The sequence below is a fragment of the Vulpes lagopus genome, chromosome 4, assembly GCF_018345385.1.
Source record: "Vulpes lagopus strain Blue_001 chromosome 4, ASM1834538v1, whole genome shotgun sequence".
Classification (NCBI taxonomy): Eukaryota; Metazoa; Chordata; class Mammalia; order Carnivora; family Canidae; genus Vulpes; species Vulpes lagopus.
Genome location: NC_054827.1, coordinates 97634176 through 97653800, shown reverse-complemented (window position 1 = coordinate 97653800; position 19625 = coordinate 97634176). Strand labels below are relative to the sequence as shown.

Below are 19625 nucleotides of genomic sequence, written 5' to 3'. Positions count from 1 at the left end.
AAGAGCCCAGTGAAGCCTGATGAACAGACCTGCACATGATGTGCAGATGGGGCCTGGTGCCAATTCAGGAGTTGAGGGAAATGGTGGCTGGTGTGCTCCTGAGGGAGTGCTCTTCATGTGCCATGGAAGGTATGTCAGGGGATCCAGGCGTCTGGCCCGCTGTGGAGCTCAGGAGGGGACAGGGTAGCGCTCATCAGGGGGAAGCTGGCATCAAGGCATATTCCTGCTTTCTTATCTTTCTAGGGTCTCAGGATTACTACTTAAAAGACCCTGAGCCAGTTCTTTCCTCACAGTTGACTGTAGCTAGTATCTTTTCGGAACTGAGCTTCAGGCTTCAGAGCTGGTGGTCCTTGGGCTGGCACATGGACTGATAGGCAGATGTCTAACGGATAAATGCACTCCAGTGCATTTAATCAGTAGGACTGCTCTCTGAACCCACACATGCTCCTGTAAGACAAAGACAGAGCTCCATAGCCTTGAAGTCCTTTCTGCAGATCCTGGCTGCCTGGGTCTGTGGGTCAGGGACCAATGTTAAAAATGACTGTGTCTAGTCCCTAGACTCTGGGGTGCAGGGATCTAAGCTAAAATTCTGGATTCCCCCCCCCCCCACACCAGTTCTTCTTCATCTTTCTCTTTAGCAAGGGGCCTTTGCAGACAGGGGCTTTGTCCTCAAGGGCTGGGCTCTGGGATCTAGGAGGAGCAGCAGTGGAATGTGACATGCAGTCCAGTGAGGTAGGCTGCAGAACACAGGGGGAAAGCAAGCTGTGCTCTTCTCTCATAGCCCGAGCTTTATCTTTCAGTGGCAATCTTCAAATTTAGAAAATTGTTAAAGAGAAGGGAGGCTAATTGCAAAGACAATGAAGGCAGTTTGTATTCCTTAGGCACCTTCTGGTTTCTAAAGCCTTCCTGCTACTATAAATTTATTTGATTCTTATAATGTTCTGTAACAGGTGGTTTGTTCCATATTTTCCCCATTATTGTATTGAGACAGGTACCCAGAAGGGCCAATTTGATTGGAATATGATAAAGTGATTTTGACTCCAAATTTTAGGTAACTAGAGTTACAAAATTATAAAATTATTTAAATGGAATACTTAGTATTCATAACAGGTGAAGAGAAATGTCTACTTAAGGGATAAGTGCTGTTTATTATAGATCAATCCTGTAAGAAAAAGCATGGGGTTTGTTGTCAGATAGATTGGAAAGGAAACATTAGACTGTATTTGGTGTGGGCAATAATGAAATATAAGTTGACATTGAATTTATGAGTTGTGCATCAAATACAGATTAAAAACTGCTTTCATGACCTGTTGTGTGAAGTTATTCTGTTTGGCTCCATAAAATCCCAAATGACTCATTTTAATTAATATGGTATATTGTTTCTAAGCGGCAGGAGACAAAATTTTGAGCTGCTCTTTGCAAAACCAAAAAAGTATCACATTTTGGGGTGTACTGAGCCTCTGTTTCCAGTAAATGGACAGCAAAGTCTGGTGTGATCATCTGTAAACATTGGTCTTAACTGTCTAGATGTTCAAACAGCTGACTGATGATGGCTGTATGAACATTGCTGCAATGTCCTTATTCACCCTGGCATACCCCCGCCCCATCTGTGACCAGTGGGATTTTTAGGGACCACAGTACATTACTTTTTAGGTGATCTGAGTGGGAGATCTGAAGGGACAAGGGCAGAGCTCCTTGAATTCTGTGTGGCCTTGGATATACTCTAGAGTCTCTCAGGTTGTTTGCACTTAGGAAAAAACTATTTAAATAAATAATTACCTTATACATTGATTTTTAAAAAAAGACCTGAGTCACCTGGTGCCAGATGGTAGTTTATCCTAAGCAAGCTTTGATTTTGGGTACCACTTCCTGTACCCCCCTCTGGGGGATGCATGTGCCCCAATTACCACCCTCTTTGGCCAACTCTCCTTTTTAGAAGCCACATTATCCAACCTGTCCTAGCAACCCTTCACCAATGACAACTGCTCCCTGGGGAGCAGGGATGGTCTGTCCTTCCTCAGGTTCCTCCTCTGGTTAGAAAATGGGGAGGGTTAATAGTTGTCCTTAGAAAGGACCTAGAATGGCACCTGCACACAGAAAGTGCATGCAAGGATTGGTGTGACTGTGGGGTGTAGACCTCGCCTAGATCAGAATTTTAGAGTCATTTGAAGATGTGGTGACAGGGAAGCCCACAGGTGTTATGCCTGTGGGCACCAGAGGACTTAGAGTGTCATGGGGGCAAAGGACTAACATCCTCTCTTGGAGAAAACATAGATATGGAAGCTACCAAGAAAGTACACATACTTTTTATTTTAAAAGTCTTAAAATAGATTGGAAAAGCCTTGCACACTCAACTTGCCCACACCTTACCAATCTCTCCAGCTCCCAACCTTCCCTCTTCAAGCCGTTCCCTCTCCCCATGAGCAGCCCTGGCCTGCAGGACACAGAAAGACTCTTGCACTTGAAGACAGCTGACCTCAGCAGTGGGTGAGGAGAAGCCCTGCTGAGACAGAAAGAGCTATGAGAGTAGTGGGTTCTTTCAGAAGACCACTTCAGTAGGGAAGTCACTTAGATGAGAGGTTTAAAGGGTGTCTCTTGCATTTTTAAGCCTTCAGGAGCTTTCACACACAGATAAGACATGCTGGGCCAGGCAGGAGGAGGTGGGAAGAAAGGAACGCTATGTCACAGCCTAGAATACATTTTTTCCCCCTTATTGTAAGGCTCCTAGAACATTGTTCCTGAGACACAAAGACAAGATTACTTCTCCTCTGGGCCTGTGATGACTGTATCTATTGGCTTCTGTCCTGGGATGCCGGGAGATCTTGAGGGGCATCCTCCATGGTATGAGGCAGGGCACCACTGTGGCTGCATGATAGCCACACTCGACAGTGGGGGACCAGCAGGTGTCCTGGAGCCTGACCTTCCCAGTCCCACATCTCCTTTCTCTGAGAAAGCAGTCTGGGCTTCTTGCTCCTGAACTTTTTTTTTTTTTTTTTTCAGTTTACACATTTATTATAGAAATCCCCTTCCAGTGTGGGTTAGTGTCTTGGGCCCAGATCCATTGGTAAAAAAAGAAAACTTTAACACCAGGTAAAGGAGGTAGGGGGACCCCCAGCTCCAGAAAGTCACAGACAGGTATCATAGAAAACACAGCTTGTGTAGATTTGTTTAAAAAGTGGTGGATGGAAAGAAAGCCAAAGGAAGATGTGACGTAGCCTGTGGCCAGACGTCACCTGAGGATTTTACTGGCATCCACTAGATACCAGGTTCCACCACCGCAGCATCCCAGGACACAACACACCTGATAGCTCTGCCCTTTGGCCCTCCTGCAGGGCTGGCTTCCTGATTGGGACAGAATAGGGCAGACGGTGCCACCAGAGGCTGGGCCATCTCATCCTGTGGGCAGAGGCAGCGGGCACAGACAGGAAGACAAGGACTGGGGCTCCCTCACTGTGGTCTGAGAACCTCTCATATTGATCCCATGCTGGAAACTTCAGTATCAACGTGGTTTTCATGTCCTTCCCTTTGCTGAGATTCCACATGACTTGAGGGCACAGGCTAGGACTTGTTCCCTTTTTCTAGCATCTTGTGTGGCATGAGGGGACACTGGGGGCATTGACAAAGAGCCTGCCCTGGGCCCTGTTCCAGGCTGGGAACACTGGTCCCTGAATTTGGGGCACCTGGCACTGGAGCTCCTAGCTCTTTGTAGGAGCCCCAGTCACCTGATCACCTGGTCACCCAGGTGAGGCTCTGCTTTGCTTGCACCCATGCTTGAGGCCCAGAAGCCACTGGGTCTTGCCCCTGTGAAGGAAGGAATCCAATTCCAGGTACTCATTATACCAGTTAGCTCATTTAACTATCCTGGTCACAAGTGCCCGGAATAGTGTGCCATCACATAAACATTCTCAGGGAATATTTGTTGAACAACATCCATGCAGCCAGGTCCACCGGGTTGTACAGGAAACAGCTGGAGCCCACCCACAGCCTGCACCCTGACTATAGGCCAGATCTGGCTCTTGGAATGCCTAGCACTCATGTCAGGGCTTTTATGCCCCCAACCAGGTATGTGGCAGTCCTGCCCTTTGCTCTGCTGGACCACCAGTGGGATGACCCCTCTTTCCCTTGAGTGGAGTTGTGAGGATTAGCCACATTCCAAATACCTGCTGGGCTCTGGTTCAACCAGAGCTTACAGAAAATTACTTTTTGAAAAATCCACCATCAGTTATAATGGGCCCTCAGATCCCCCTACATGGGCACCCTGGCTGTTGAGAGGCTAGGGAGCTCTCACATACCCTTAGTCAACTACTGATGGACGTAGCATCTGTTGGTCAAGAAGGTGATGCCAATGAATGAAGCCAGAAATGTCCAGATTGGATAAATTGAACACAGGAGTTCTGCAGTTTGAATGGACTCTTGGGCTCTGTATATACCAGACACCTTCCCCTTCTCTTTTACACTTAGTGATGCCCTGTCATCCTCAGCCTCCCAGAGCACACGTCAATTCCTCCTCCGCTCTGGACACCTGGGCCTCCTCCATGTGGCTAAGGGGGCCTTTCCAGGGCCAGGGCTAGCCAGTGCACATCCCTGCTTAGAGTGGGCTCCCCTGGGCTTGCCATGTGGTTTGCTCTGTGAAATGCCACCTCCTCTGGGCAGCACCTTTATCTCTCCCCTCTGAATCTCTGAATCCCTGGGGTCCTCTTGTCTCAAGGCTCCTCTCCACGTGACTGTGCACACACTGCAGGTAGGTGCTACCCAATCTTGGCACCTCCCACCTAGCATCTGTTCCGTGCATGCTCACCCAGATGTGTTGAGTGCTGACCATCTGACTTGCCCTGGGGCAATCAAATCCTTCATTTATTGGTCATAACAATCTAGTCAGGAAGGATATCAGGACAGAGAAAAGGAATTCTCAAAGAGAGGCATACTGCATAGCTTGCCTGTGGGGAGCGGCCCGTGGCCAGGCTTTCATGCTGACGCTGCCCTTGCTCAGTGCACCTGGCTACAGCCAGCACCTACTTGGCAGCCACGTGTGATTTGAGAGATAACCTGGGTTCAGGCTGTGGGAGGAGACAAGTTAAATGGTGTGGAGAGAGCAGAGGAACTTGGGGGGATTCCCCAGGCCACATCTCTCCTTTTGGCCTTCTCCTGGAGGCCAAGACCACTGGAGGTGGGCAGAAGCACACTTTGGTCTCTCACCAGTCAGTCACTTTTGTTTCCACCTTCTATAAAAGTTCCAGTAGGCATTTTTTCCTTTTCTTCTCCTTTAGAAGAAAATGTCAAACAAAGTTTGAAGAAGTCCCAGATAGGAGTCAGGACACCTCATTCAAGCCCTGCCTGTGGCCCTGATTGGCCAGGTGGCCTGTGTGAGTTGCTCTTTTGTGGGGCACAGCTGGAGCACTGGGTCAGCTGGTGTTCTTTCCAGCTCCAACAAACCCTCGGCCTGGACATGGTGGCTCTGTGAGGAAGGGGCAGGTCAGAGGTGCAAAGGCACCCTCCTCCCCACTGTTTATTTCTCATGAGCTCTGGTTCTGGGTTGGAAGCCAAAGTAAGATGTCATTGGCTCTGACTGGTCCTCAGTGGAAGCTGAAGTCAGTCATAAGCTTTGTAATGCCTCCACCCAGGTACCTAGCTGGCCTACTGTAGTGTGTGTGTGTGTGTGTGTGTGTGTGTGTGTGTGTGTGTGTGGAGAGGGGGTGGGATGCGGGGTCAGAGCTGGGTTTCTCCTTCCAGGTAGGTGGCCTGGGAGGAAAAGATCTTCTGTAAACATCTGGGACACTGTTGATCAAGGTCTCAGGTCTCAGGTCTCAGGTGGGAAATAGATCCCAAGAGATCTGAGGGGCAACACAACTGTTTGTTGCTCCCAATAAACTCTGAAAATATGTTTTTTTAAACCATGTTTTATGGTGTTTGCTTATTTGTGTTTAGACTCATCCATGCACTTGGGCTTGAAGACCTTGGTATTCTCATCTGTCTGTATTAGTTTGCTTGGGCTGCTATAAGAAAGCAACAGAGAAGAAATGTATTTTCTCATGGTTCTGGAGGCTGAAAGTCCTAGATCAAGTTGTCAGCAAGGATGGTTCCTTGTGAGGCTTCTCTCCTTGGTTTGTGGATGGCTGTCTCCTCCCTGTGTCCTCATGTGGTCTTTTCTCTGTGTGTGTATGTGTCCTAATCTCTTATAAGGATACCAGTCAGGTGGATTAGGGTCCATACACATGACCTCACTTTAGCCCTCGGAAGGCCCTGTCTCCAAATACAGTCACATCCTGAGGAAAAGGGATTAGGACTTCAACATAGGAATTCAGCTCTTAGCAATGCTGTTGTTTCTCCCTTCGTGATTTACAGGGACACCTCTGCTCAGAGCAAAGTCCCCTCACCAGTTCACTGAGGAAATGTGGGATTTGGGCTGATCCTTTCCTGCTGTTTGCCAGTTTCCAAAGTTATATGTGGCACCAAGCATCCTGCAGAGGTGATAAGTGAGCCTTTCCCTGAGCATCATTATGAATCTGCAGCTGCAGCGCACATCTTATGATCATGAGGATAAAACCATAGGATAATAAATGGTAGAGCAAGGAGATGCTAGGGACCTGAATCCCTGAGAACATTGATAGCTGCTGTGCCAGCCCTGGACCACCACTTCAGGAAAGACTCCCTGTGGTAGAAGCATCAGTGGCCCCTCTCTCCTGTGATTCCCTTGCAGCCCATATCTTCCTTTGGGGGCTTACAGCATGGATTTCTGTGGTTGTTTCCATTCTCCTTGGCATTATAAAGGCTGAGAAGAGAGGCTGAGTCTATTACTTAGATGGGCTTCTGACCTCTCAGCTTCTTTCCAGTATGCCCAACCACCAGGTAACAGTAATAACTGAAATGCTAGGATCTGGTATTTGCCAAAAGGCCCCTGCAGTCTCTGCTGTAGGCCAGAAAGAAGGACAGCCACCCTCAAGGAGCCCTGCGGTTGGCTTCCTCTGGTGATGGCTTCCTGGACAGGTCTTCTCTATTTCTTCCACCTTTAGCAGGTCATTTTGGGGAGACACTGGGCCCTACTGATGGCTAGGAAGGGATATAGTCAAGACCTTTAGGTTTATCATTGAAGCAATATTGAAGGATCAGGAGACAGGACTGCCTAAGGATAGGCAATGCTGTTTCCTAGGGATTACCCGCAAGACCATTGAGGACTTCAGTGCATGGAGGGACTACCCTGCAATGGTCATTTCATAGTTAAGTGGTGATGTCCTTCAATGGGGGTGAGAGGCTCCAGAGCAGGGCAGGGAAGGTGAGAGGTTCAGCATCTGGGGAGGTGGGTATTATTGCCCTGGCAGACAGACAAGGAGGCAGGCTGGGAGGTCACACAGTACCCCTTGTTCCACACAGCAAAGAAGCAGCAGCACCCAGGCCTTTCCATGCCCAACACCACACTCCTACAGCATATGCTTGCTCTGCCACACCAGTACTCCTTCTATGAATGAATGTGGTTGTGTTCCAGTAAAACTTTATTTACAAAAGTAGGCAATTGGGCCACAGTTTGCTGACCTCTGCTCTAGGGGCTTAAGAAAATTTACATCTAAGATGAATTATATCCATATAAAATATACATATATGTGAAAGGGAAAAATAGAAAAAGCTATTTAAGTGTGATAGAAATTATTAATTTGCTTTGCACTTTAAATTAAAAGTTGTCTCTGACATTGTCACTTCCAATGATAACATATATACATGCATACTCACTTAGGTACCATTTACACACAAAACCCATCACTGCTGAGTGTGCATGAGTATGCTCCCTGTGGAGGACCCCACATTCTGCCTCCCCATGTCATCCTATGCCCACCCCTGCCCTGTACATTGTCTCTGAGGTGGCAGTGGGCATACCTTGTTCTCTTTGCTGATCTCTCTGCTCCATGGACACAAGGGCAGAGAAATGCGCTTGATCGTAGGCAAGAACCAGAGGTGAGCAGTGGCATCTGTTGGGAGGCACCTCCAAGGGCAGGTAAATTCCTCCAAATGGGATTGGAGCAAATGCTGTGGACAGAAATGGTGAGGGCATGTGGAGCCTGAAGAGGACATGGGAGGCATCCCTCACCACCCTGCATGATGTAGTGGGACAGAAGGAAGGGAGGGTGGGCTCAGACCATGGCTTTAGGTGTTAGCTGCCCCACCTGCATGGCAGTAAGCTGGGTGTTGCCCACCTGGCAATGGGTGAGAAAGCTTAGGCTCATAGGTACCAGGGGGATGAGACCTGCAGTTCCACGCATGCCCAGGGAACCCTTCACTCCCTCCTGCCCCCATGGCAGAGTCCTCCTGCTTGTCCCTGTGCCCTGTCAGGCTGCACCCTGGAGACAAGAGGGACAGGGCCGAGGCTTTTCACTGTGATCTTCCCAGGGACAGCCTGCTGCCCTGAGACCTGAACAGGTGACCAAGAACTCACCAATGACATACCCCGATGACTGCCTAGAAATCCACATTTTTGGGGATGAGCTTCTTCCTCTGCATGTATTCTTGAAAGCATTTATATACAGAACAAAATCTATGCTTCTCAAGAGTTTGCTTGTTCTATAGGTTGAGAAGCTCTTCTGTTGAGTCCAAAGGAACCAACCAGAAAGCTCCAGGACTGAATTGTAAGTCAGATGGGAAATGAGAGATGGGGATTGGCTGCTTTAGTAACTGGGACATAATCATGTTCATTTTCTTACTCATCAAAGATACGGAAGAGAAACCTAAACCTTCACTGAAATAGAATAACTTCCAGAAATATCTGCCCTGGTACAGCATATACTTTTTAATTATAAAGAACTTTGCCTCTTGGCCTTGGAATCAGTGACTCACTCACTGTAGTTCTGTGAGCTGAATGCAAGAACAATCAGCTTCCGTGATGCTTTTGAGGAACTCTTAGGTTTCCTTCTAACAGTCTTGCTTTATCTACGTTGGTTTTGCCCATGGGCTGAGAGGTGGGGGGTAGGTCCACTTTCAAGAGGGCCACACTCTTGGGCACAGGTAGGATAGAAAAAAGCATGGACCCAGCCTTGTGCAGGAACAGATTCATGTGTCCAGGGGGACCCCAATGAGAGTCCAGACTTTGCAGGCAGAGAGGCTGCCTCTGTCACTGGGTGGCACAGGGAAGGAGATGGCATTGGGCAAGACCAGAGTACTCCCAGCTCCTTCCCACCATGACAGCCATGGCCCTATTGGACTTCCTTTGGTATTTGTGATTTAGCATGATGGGCATCATCCTAATTTGTAGGACCCTCTGGAAGCCCCATGACTTTTGTTAAGACTCAGGTCTAAATTTAGGTTAGGCTGGAGGAATAAGTCACTGACATTTACCTAGCAAGGAGACCTTTTTGAGAAGTGACAAAAGGGAAACATGACACCAAAAGGGACTGGCTCCTGCTGGTGATGGAAGTGAAAAGAAAGTGAAAATAGTCTGGGAGGGGCTGGAAGTGGAGAGTTTTGCTGAGTGGCAGGGGCGGCTGCACTGGGCATGACCTTTCTGGCCCATGTTCCCTGACTCCTCTTCTTTCCCTACTCTTTAGATAGCATGGTTGCCCCATGATCTCCTGAAGTGGCCTTGCTACTTGCTCTGGCAGAAAGGCTGGAGGGAGGGTCTGCAGGCACTTCCTGTCCTGCGTTGACCTGGTTCCTCCAAGGCCTTAGCTGAGGGGTGGGGCACATTGTGTAGCCTCTCTGGGCTTCAGTGTCCACCCTGGAAGGGTACGGGGATGGCCAAGAGAGAGAACACATGCAAATGGGGCCATGAGAGCCAGTGCTTGGCTCTTGGGGGGGGGCAAGATAAGCAGCCTTTCCTTCTTCTCCCCCAGCCCCAATTCTGCCCTGTGATTTCATGCTTTCTGTCTCTTTTTTCTCTTTGACACATACATAGCCTCAGAGGGGCAGGAGGGGACTAGAGTGGCTCAGGGACCCTGGGATACGCCTGGCACCCCTGGAGAAATGTGGGCTGCTTCTCTCACTCTGAGCACACGGGCGGGGACTGGGAGACCCTTTAGGTTTAGTTCCAACTGTCACTCAGCCAGATTTCTCATGGCCACCTGCTAATGACACAAAGTGTAGATGGATGCGTGGATGACTTCCCCTCCTGCCACTGGGGAAGAACACTAACCATACCAAGTGAAGGAGGAATGATAAATATTATGATCTTCATCCCTATAGAATAAGGCTCTGTGGCCTTTTGGGAGCCTCAACTTGTATATTAGGCTGCCTCTTTCTTAATTGGGATGTTATGTCTTCTGGGTCATGTATCACATATGGCTGTTTTTTTTTATATATATATGGCTGTTTTATTACACATAAACTTACCTTCTCCACCTGAGTCCCTCAACATTGTATCTGCTACGACAACTATTGGTCTTCTTAATATATGGGCGAGAACAAACACATGGAACTCCTCTAGACTCTCGTACACAGGGTCCTCAGAGTTATCCACACTAGGAGACAAAGCAAAGCAAGCCTGAATTAGGGTGGGGGTTGTTGAAGACACCTTCCATCCAGATGTTACCTCTATGGACCCTGCCTGTTGAGGCCCTCAGAGGCCACCTCCTTGCAATGCCACCCACTGATGGCAAAAACACAAAACCCAGATCCTCACCCCCACCCTGCGTTGGGTGGTCCAGGGGATAATGAAAGAGAAGCTGCTGGTGATAGCTGGTGGTCACCTTTAAGACAAGGCCCCCCTGATGACAGAGGCAGCCCACCCAGAGTGCATATGGCAACATGGGGGCTAGTTATCTGGGGACACTTAACAAGGATGCAGTGGGGGAAGCAGGGATGGAGGCTTTCTTTTTTGGTTCATTCTTATATCCAGCAGCTTGAGCTGAAGCCTTACCCACCAGGGGCACAGGTGCATTTGTGCATGTCAGGTGGGCTGATGGGGCCCATTGCTACACAGATCTGAGGTCTTTCTAGGAAATACTCCCCACCCTGGAACAGAAGAGGGTGGTGAGAATGTTACCTGGATTTCAATCCTCAGAGCAGGAGGGGAGTGACTCTGACCCAGGCTACTTGGTCCCACCATAGCCTGCATCCCTGACTCATGTCTGAGGCTCAGGAGAAAGAGCTGCCTCCAAGAAATGCATTCACTTAGAACTCTGATTTTGGGCAGAAGACTGTAGCCGGGAGTCCTTCAACAACCCAGCCACCCCAATGGAAGAGCCCATTGAGCCAGAGCTCACAGCTTGGTGGGGCCTCTGCAGCATCCATGGGTACCAAGGTGGCAGCACTCACACAAGACCCTCAGGTGGCACTTGCACTTCTTCTTGAGCACTTGGGTGATGTCCAGAATTAACCAAGGGAAGCCTGTGAGGACTTGGGCAAGGGGGGGGGGGCAGAGCTAGCAAGTGGAGCTTTGTGGGAGCACCCAGGATGGGGTGGCCTGGGGAAATAGCTGTACCGCTCTGGCCCACAGCTAACTACTTGATTTACTTCTAGAACAAAAGCTGTGACTCTTCAGGAATGCATCAATCACGGGGGAATTTTGTTGTTATTGTACCTATTTTTAAAAAAAGTTTATTTATTTATTTTTGGTGATTCAAAATGCTTTACTTTTATATTTAAAAATACTTGACAGCAACCAAAAGACGAAAAGTTGTGCATATAGTATAAATCCCTTTTTCGTTTGTTTGGAATCTTTTTTTTTTTTTTTAAAGATTTTATTTATTCATTCATGAGAGACACAGAGAGAGAGAGAGAGATTGAGAGAGGGAGAGAGAGGGAGGGAGAGAGAGAGAGAGAGAGAGAGAGAGAGAGAGAGAGAGAGAGGCAAAGGGAGAAGCAGGCTCCATGCAGGGAGCTCAATGTGGGACTCAATTCCAGGACCCGGGGATCACAACCTGAGCCGAAGGCAGATGCTCAACTGCTGAGCCACCCAGGCATCCCTGTTTGGAATTTCTTGAAAGTAAATTGCCAACCTGAAATCCAGAATCTTGGAAAAGTTTAGGTGTTTAGCCTATGAACAGAACATTCTCCTACAAAACTACAATGCAGTCATCGAAATCAAGGGTACATCCAATCACTAATACACCAATAGATCTGATCACCATGACAGACCCCAGTCACAGTCTGCCAACTGTCCCCAAAATGTCTTTTAAACAGACTCCAGGGGCACCTGGGTGGTTCAGTGATTGAGCGTCTGCCTTTGGCTCAGATCGTGATCCTGGGGTCCTGGGATTGAGTTCTTTTTTTTTTTTTTTTTTTTTTTTTTGCCTTTTTGGGATTGAGTTCTGCATCGGGTTCCCCTTGAGGAGCCTGCTTCTCCCTCTGCTTATGTCTCTGCCTCTCTCTCTGTGTTTCTCATGAATGAATAAATAAAATCTTTAAAAAAAAAGAAACAAAGACTCCAGCATGCTGCTCTTAGTTGCAGTATCTCATTAGACCCCTTTGATCTAGAACATTTTTCTTGGGTTCCTTGACTTTTGTGACTTTGACACTTTTGAAGACTACAGGCCTGGTATTCTGCAGAATGTCTTTAGTCTGGGTTCCTCTATTTCTTGATGTGATTAGATTGTATTGGATTATGCTGTGTCCTTCTCACAGTGTCATATCAGGTGGCCTAGGCCTTTGGACTGTCCCACTGTTGGAAATGTCAACTTGGGCCATTCCCTTTAGCTGTCTGTCAGGCTTCCCGCTATAGAGCTACTCATTTCCCCTCCATCATTAATAAGCATTATGTGGGGAGGAATTGTAAATCTTTTTTTTTTTTTTTTAATTTTTATTTATTTATGATAGTCACACAGAGAGAGAGAGAGAGAGAGAGGCAGGGACACAGGCAGAAGGAGAAGCAGGCTCCATGCACCGGGAGCCCGACGTGGGATTCGATCCCGGGTCTCCAGGATCGCGCCCTGGGCCAAAGGCAGGCGCCAAACCGCTGCGCCACCCAGGGATCCCGGAATTGTAAATCTATGTACATATTCTACTCCTCATCAAATCTTTATACATTGATTGATATCACCCTGGAATCCTGGTTTCTATTTTATTCAATGAGTTATAATCAATTAGTGATTATTTTGATGCTCAGATATGCCCTGCTTGGGTTAATGTGGCTCATTCAAGCTGTGTCCTTATGACACAGCCCCATCATTTTTCAGAGGGCTTCCTAGCCTTCTGACATAGAATATGGTCCAGGTTTATTTTTTTTTAATAAAATTTTTTTAAAGATTTAAATTCAATTTAATTGACATATAGTGTATTATTAATTTCAGAGATAGGATTTAGTGATTCATCAGTTACATATAATACCCAGTGCTCATCATATCACCTGCCATCACCCAGTTACCCCATCTCCCTGCCTACCTCTCATCCAGCAACCCTCAGTTTGTTTCCTAGAGTTAGGAGTCTCTTATGGTTTGTCTACCTCTCTTTTTTCATCTTATTTTATTTTTATTTTCCTTCTCCTATCTTCATTCGTTTTGTTTCTTAAACTCCACGTGTAAGTGAACTCATACGGTATTTGTCTTTTTCTGATGGACTTATTTCAATTAGCATAATACCCTCTAGTTCCATCCACATCGTTGCAAATGGCAAATTTCATTCTTTTTGATGACCTTTATCCAGATTCATCTTGTACCTTCTCTTCAACCATTTCTCTAAGGAGTTTTTTTTTTTTTTTAAATAGTGGATAATGGTGTTTAGAAACCAAAATATGATCATTAGTATTGGAATGTCATTGCTTCTAGATTCAGTGAATAGAGTAAATGCATGTGTGTGCTGTCTACACTTACATATGTACACAAATATTTTCATCTGTCATCTTTCTATTAACTTTGAGTCCTCTGATACTCCCAATTCCAATCTAACACCCCCAAGTTAATTCTACTCATAACTCCCTTCTCCAACAGTGAGAAACCTGATTTCTATTAATCTTAAACTATTTCCTTATTTGATCAATCCCTCCATATGTGAGCAATTGCCCACCTCTGCTGTCACCTCGCCTCCAAGTTGTCCTCTTTACCCTACTGGATATGACACTCTGGCTTTGGTCCTCTGTGTCCTACCGACCCCCTACCTGCCCATTGCAGATGTTCACCTTGCTTTGCCACACCACATGGCTTTAGGACTGAATTTTTCAGGAAGGGAAGAAAAGTGGAAAAGGAGTGTTTTAAATATACATACACACAACAAGTCTAAATACAGTGCTTGTGGCTGTGCTTTTAAAAATATCCCAGGTGATTATCCTGTCCAGTCACAGCTGAGAGGAAGGCTACTGGGTGTGTGAGGTTCAAGTGCTTCCAGAAGCTGCTTGCTTGTCCCTATCATACAGTAAGTGCTCACAAGCAAGTGGACAGTTGAACAAGATAATAAGCAGCATGGACAAGAGGGAACACAGAGTTACAACCTGCATACTCAGAGAAAAATATGTTAGAAATGTGGAGTGCTATTCCTTCACTAATCCAGTAGATGGGGGTCAGCCCTGGAGAGGCATTAGAAAGTCAGATATTAAAGCTGAGAAGAAATGGCAAGGTGAGGGGCACCTGTTTCAGCCCTGGGTTCTCAGTTGCACCTTTACTCCATGTAGGAACACTCTGGTGTCTAAATAGCTATGCAGAAAGGGCCTCACTGCAGCAACAGTGCAAGGGCTGACCATGTACCAGGCACAGACATACTGCCATAGCATTCCACATGCAAAAAAGCAGAGCCATTGTGTTTCAAATGGAAAAATAGCCAAAATTTACTGAGCACTTACACTATGCTGGAATGATAAAAGGCACTGTAGAGGCCCTCAATTAAGATCTGTCCCTCCACTGTTTAGCCATCCACCCATCCACCCACTTGTCCATACACATTCATCTATCTATCCACCCTCCATTCTTCCACCCATTCACCAATTCATTTGTCCATCCATCCATCCATCCATCCATCCACTCATCCATATGTCTGTCCATCTCTGGTTCTGTGCTACAGCACAGAGTTATAGGGTTGAACATGAGAGCTAAAAATCAACTATGAGCCCTCAGTGAACCCTAGGGGCAGCTTGAGAATGATAATGTCCTTTCCTCTTTGCTTCTTGCTGATTGTTTGCATATTTTACAGAGTGTGTTTGAACTGGAGGTGGGTGCTGGTTCTGCATTTACTCCTCAACACCACAGACATGCTCTAGTGCTCCTGGAGCCTTGGTGTCTATTCCTGTTCTATTGAATTCAGGCTGAGAACATTGGCTCAGCAACTTCTCAGGCTGTTCTGATGGGCAAAAAGGATAATTTATGGGACAAGACTTTGGAACTGAGACCTATGTGGATTACTGTGACTGAGCCCACTGGCAGAAATCAGCTTGGTGAAACCAATCCTGAAAATTCTCTTCTGCTTTTTACCCAGAGGCTTAACATCATCTTCCTGTGAGCTCACTGAGCAAATGTTAGTCCTGGGATTGTAAACAGAATCTGGCTTTTGGGAAAAGACATGTAAAATCCCTAAAATTGGTGTTTACTGGTAAGAAGACTAACCTGCAAATATAATGACTTCATGCTTAAAGAGACTGCATGCCCCAACAACTTCCTAATGTGTTCTGTGATATAACACATTTGCACTTGTCTGCAAGGTATATCCAGGTAGAGAGAAGTCCTGAGAATAAGGTTACACCATTAACCTAGTGAAAATCCCCTGGGGAAGACAGAGTGAAAGGTGACCAGAGCAGAGGTTGGGCTGGAGCTTCCTTCAGGTAGACATGAAGCAAAGATGGTGGAGTGGGGTCCAGACGGTATCTCAGGTCACAGAGGATGGTGGGAGAGTCAAAAGTACAGTGCAGATATGGGGGTGCCCTGGCTTAAATGGCACACATTTAAGTCTCCACAGCCCTTGGAGACTATGTAGCAAGAATCCATGTCATGGACAAGGAAGCCAATCTGAGACACTGGTGGGGGTCTTACCTAAGGGCAGTCAACAGGCCACACAGAGGAGCAGCTTGGGCACAGGCTTCATGGGATCCTTCTTGTGTCCCCCTTCCCCAGATGGGAGTGACCACACTTTTCATTTTGCTCAGAAAAGTCCTGCTTTATGCATTCTGAGTGGGTGGCACCCAACCCCCACTCTGCTCAATGCTTTAGAGCTTGGATATAAGTTGTATAGTCACTCCATCTATGGTGACATAGTTATTGGTTTTTCATGGACCTTTCCATTTAAAGCTATAAGATTAAAATATTTAGATTCTATACTGATATATATACCCTCCTCTACTTTTAGGTGTAAGGGCATTACACTTGCTATTCTGACCCCTGGTTTTCCCTCTTAATAGTGCATCCCGGATATGTTTCCAGAGCAGTATGTAGTGTCCTTTCTCTCACAGCTGCACAGCACTCTTCATGCATATATGTCACTAGCCGCATTTCTGAGTGGTGGGACTCAAGCTTCTCTCCCAGGCAGGGCTGGAGCCATGACAACACCTTTGATGAATTGGCATGTAGACTCCAAGGGGCTGGAGATTAGGAACCAGGGCCCTGAACAGAGCTGAGGCCGGCCTGTACCTGCTGTGGGACTTTGTACCTGGCCAGGGACTGTGTCTGAATAAAGGGAAGCCTTTCAAGAGATTTCCTAAAGCACAGTGTAGACAGTAGGGGCTAGGCTAAGAGCTATAACCTGGGCAAATAAGAATGAAGAATGGTGGGCTCTCCTGGCACTCTGAAGTGGGTCTCAGACTTTGATAGGAGCTTCTTAACAGCAGCCAGGTGGCTTGTGGGGTGATGAATATCTTATTACCTATAATAATCTTATTACCTATAATTACCTATAATCAATAAGCTGGGGTCAATTGTATGACAAATATTTACTGAGTAGCTGTGATAGGTGTAGCACTGTCCTGGAGTGTGTGTGTGTGTGTGTGTGTGTGTGTGTGTGTGAGTGTACGTGCACATGTGTGTACACGTATGCAGGTCTAGGGGTGGAAACACTTGATTAACAGATGACCAAATAAAAAATTACCAGGTATTAATAAGCTCAATGATAAAAAGGTAGTTTCTTTAGGCAGGAAGGTCAAGGAATCTCCTGATAGATGAAGAATTGACTTTGGTCTTATTTCTAATTAGAAAAGTCTTTAAAAATTAGATCTGGATTCTACATCTTCAAATATGAGAACTCCTTAGCTGAACAATTGCTTCTCCTGCTTGGTTTGCTGGTGGAAATCAGAGAACTTTAAGGAATACTTACAAAAAAGCCTCCTATCTAATGAGAAGCCAATCCTAGGCCTTGGAGCGCCGACTGGGGTTTGGGCACCCTGCAGCACAGAACACTACTTACTTTTCCTTAAAAGACTCAAATTCTTATCTCTGAGACTGTGCATCATGAAATAATTATGGATTCTAGGTATTTCTGAAATAGGCCAATAAAGAAGAAATGAAGTAAACAGACTACAAAATTATATAAACATAGCAATGAAATTACAGAAACAACTTCAGAGGAAAAGCAGAATGAGAAACATACAAGAGAAGTGGGGAACCAGGACACAAGATGCCCCGTGGGAGCTGCACAGAGGTCCTTGAACTGGGCCCCTTTCCTGTGTCTCTTTTTTTCCCTGGTTTAAGATCCTCTCAGCCTTCACTTAACCTGTCTCACTCAACAGAGAACAAGTAAGCTTATCTTATATAAAAGGTTAAAGAACAAAAGTTATTTTTATCACAAATCTCAAGATAAGTTTTTAATTCTTGCTCTCCATACCTGTTTTTCATTTGTTAAGAGTATAGGTTTATGTTTTTGGTCAGTTCTAAGTTTGGATTCTGGCTCTCTCTTGTGAGCTATAGGACTTGGGAACTGACCTAATTTTCTGAATCTCAGCTTCTGGATCTGTCATTGGCTGTGCTTATGACAGCTTCCCAGCCCTGCTTGACCCATAATATAATGTAACACGTAAGTGGGCTCATTAGATGACATGGCTTTAATATCTACCTAACAATGCTGACCTTCCTTGATTCCTGAAAATCCAGATTCTTTTGAGAAGGGACAGCTCCCTACTCTGGCTCCCAGCCTGCCAGTGAAAGGGGTGAGCACTGGGCCCATCAGGGCTGGCCTTTGCTCCCTGCCTTCTAATGGGCCAGGTGTGGGTGCTGGTATCATAGGACCTAGGCAGGAACATCTTCCCTGGGTGTGTGTGGCAGCACAAATGGTCAGCTTTATGTCTGCTGGTTCTGAGTCTGGCTCTCCAGGTACACATATAGCATAGCAACAGGTGCCCAGCACTGAGGTAGGGTTGGAAGAGACTCAAGAACCATTGGGTTTGGCTGTACCATCAGAATATTGCAGTCTTAACAAGGAGACAATATAAAACATAAATGGGTCCTGGATGAGGCAGAGGCTCAGGACAGAGTGACGTGCAGAACAGTGCAACATGTCTATGGGCAGAGCACAAACAAGTGGTACTTTAAAGAGACAGTGCAGAGGTGCCCTCTCCCCCAGTCCTGAGATATGGGGTCACTAACACAATCCATGTTACTAAAGAGTTTAAAATACAATAAAATAAATATATCTTTCGAAAAAGTAAACTTTGAGAGAATTATAAATACATTCTTTCTTTTCCTATCCCATAGATCACTTCCCTTCTAAAAATAGCTGAATCCCTTTCATGATAATTCCATTATTGACATGCAAATCAACAATGAAAATAGGAGCACCTAGAAATCTATGTCTTCAGGGTTATGACTTCCCAAATTTTGAATCAGAAAGGTTTTCTGGAGCTTCTGAGTTGCTGATGAGATTCCAACAAAACACATCAAACTGTAGGGGAGACCTTGGTGCATAAGTTACCTTGGGAAGCCAAAGATGTCACAGAACAAGAACACTGCCTTCTGAATGGCAACATCAGTTCAAGGAAGCTGCCCTTCCTAAGGGTCTCCAAGTGAGGAAGACCAAGCACATCAAAGGGAATTCTTGCATAGACAGCCCTATCATTCACTCGGATTAGTTTTGATACAATAAGAACATGTAAAACTCTTGGCACAGGCTACTTACCCCCAACAATAAATGCTATAGCACAACTGAATCTTCCCCAAATCATATAACTTGTCACAACGGATCCTAAGAAAATGCTCAACTGCTAAACTTGGTAGGAATGTCTTCTGATGCGTGTGTATGGAGGGGCGATACAGGTAAAGAGCAGTGAGGATGCAGGTTGCCAAGACCCCTCTCAGCCTACCTCGCCTAGCCCACCTATTCTGTTGATCTAGAACTTCTGTTTTATCTCTGCCACATCCAAACCTGTAGTCTACCACCTTATGTCTGATTCTTGCTGCTGTGCAGATCAAATAAGAGTACTACACTCCTTCTCTCCAGAACACAACCCTCCCACCTGGATAGAATGCATGGAGGAGTTATTGAAAGGTTCTGTGAAGTAAACAGCTGGTGGATTGGGGAAGAAAACAGAATTTACATTTTTTTTTTTTTTACCTTCTGGTGTTTCCAGATGTGAATGCAACATATCCTGAAACCCATAAGTGCGCACTGGTGAGGGAACAGAAGGTGCCCTCTAGTTTGAGAGTGAGAAGTGGGAACTCCTAAAGCTCACTTAAAGTACAGAAAACCCATTTTTCTTCTCCCCTTTCATTCATGCTCCAGTTCTCAAAAGTCTTCTGTAGGCAGTGGGAGAGGCCACAACAGAAGCCATTGGGAGCTAAAAATCTAAAAGAGAGGAACCTCCTTCATTG

The 19625-nt window shown here is 46.2% G+C and overlaps 1 protein-coding gene across 3 annotated transcripts in view; it reads right to left on the bottom strand.

The window, feature by feature from the left end:
• Positions 1 to 19625, bottom strand: part of OTUD7A (OTU deubiquitinase 7A) — a 380270-nt gene that overhangs the window by 24237 nt on the left and 336408 nt on the right. For all 3 annotated transcript variants that reach the window (XM_041753205.1, XM_041753204.1, XM_041753206.1), the window contains exons 10-11: positions 10309 to 10436; positions 7867 to 8016 (exon numbers count right to left, since the gene is read on the bottom strand). In XM_041753205.1, coding sequence (XP_041609139.1) covers positions 7867 to 8016; positions 10309 to 10436 — 278 coding nt within the window. The remainder of the gene's footprint in view (positions 1 to 7866; positions 8017 to 10308; positions 10437 to 19625) is intronic.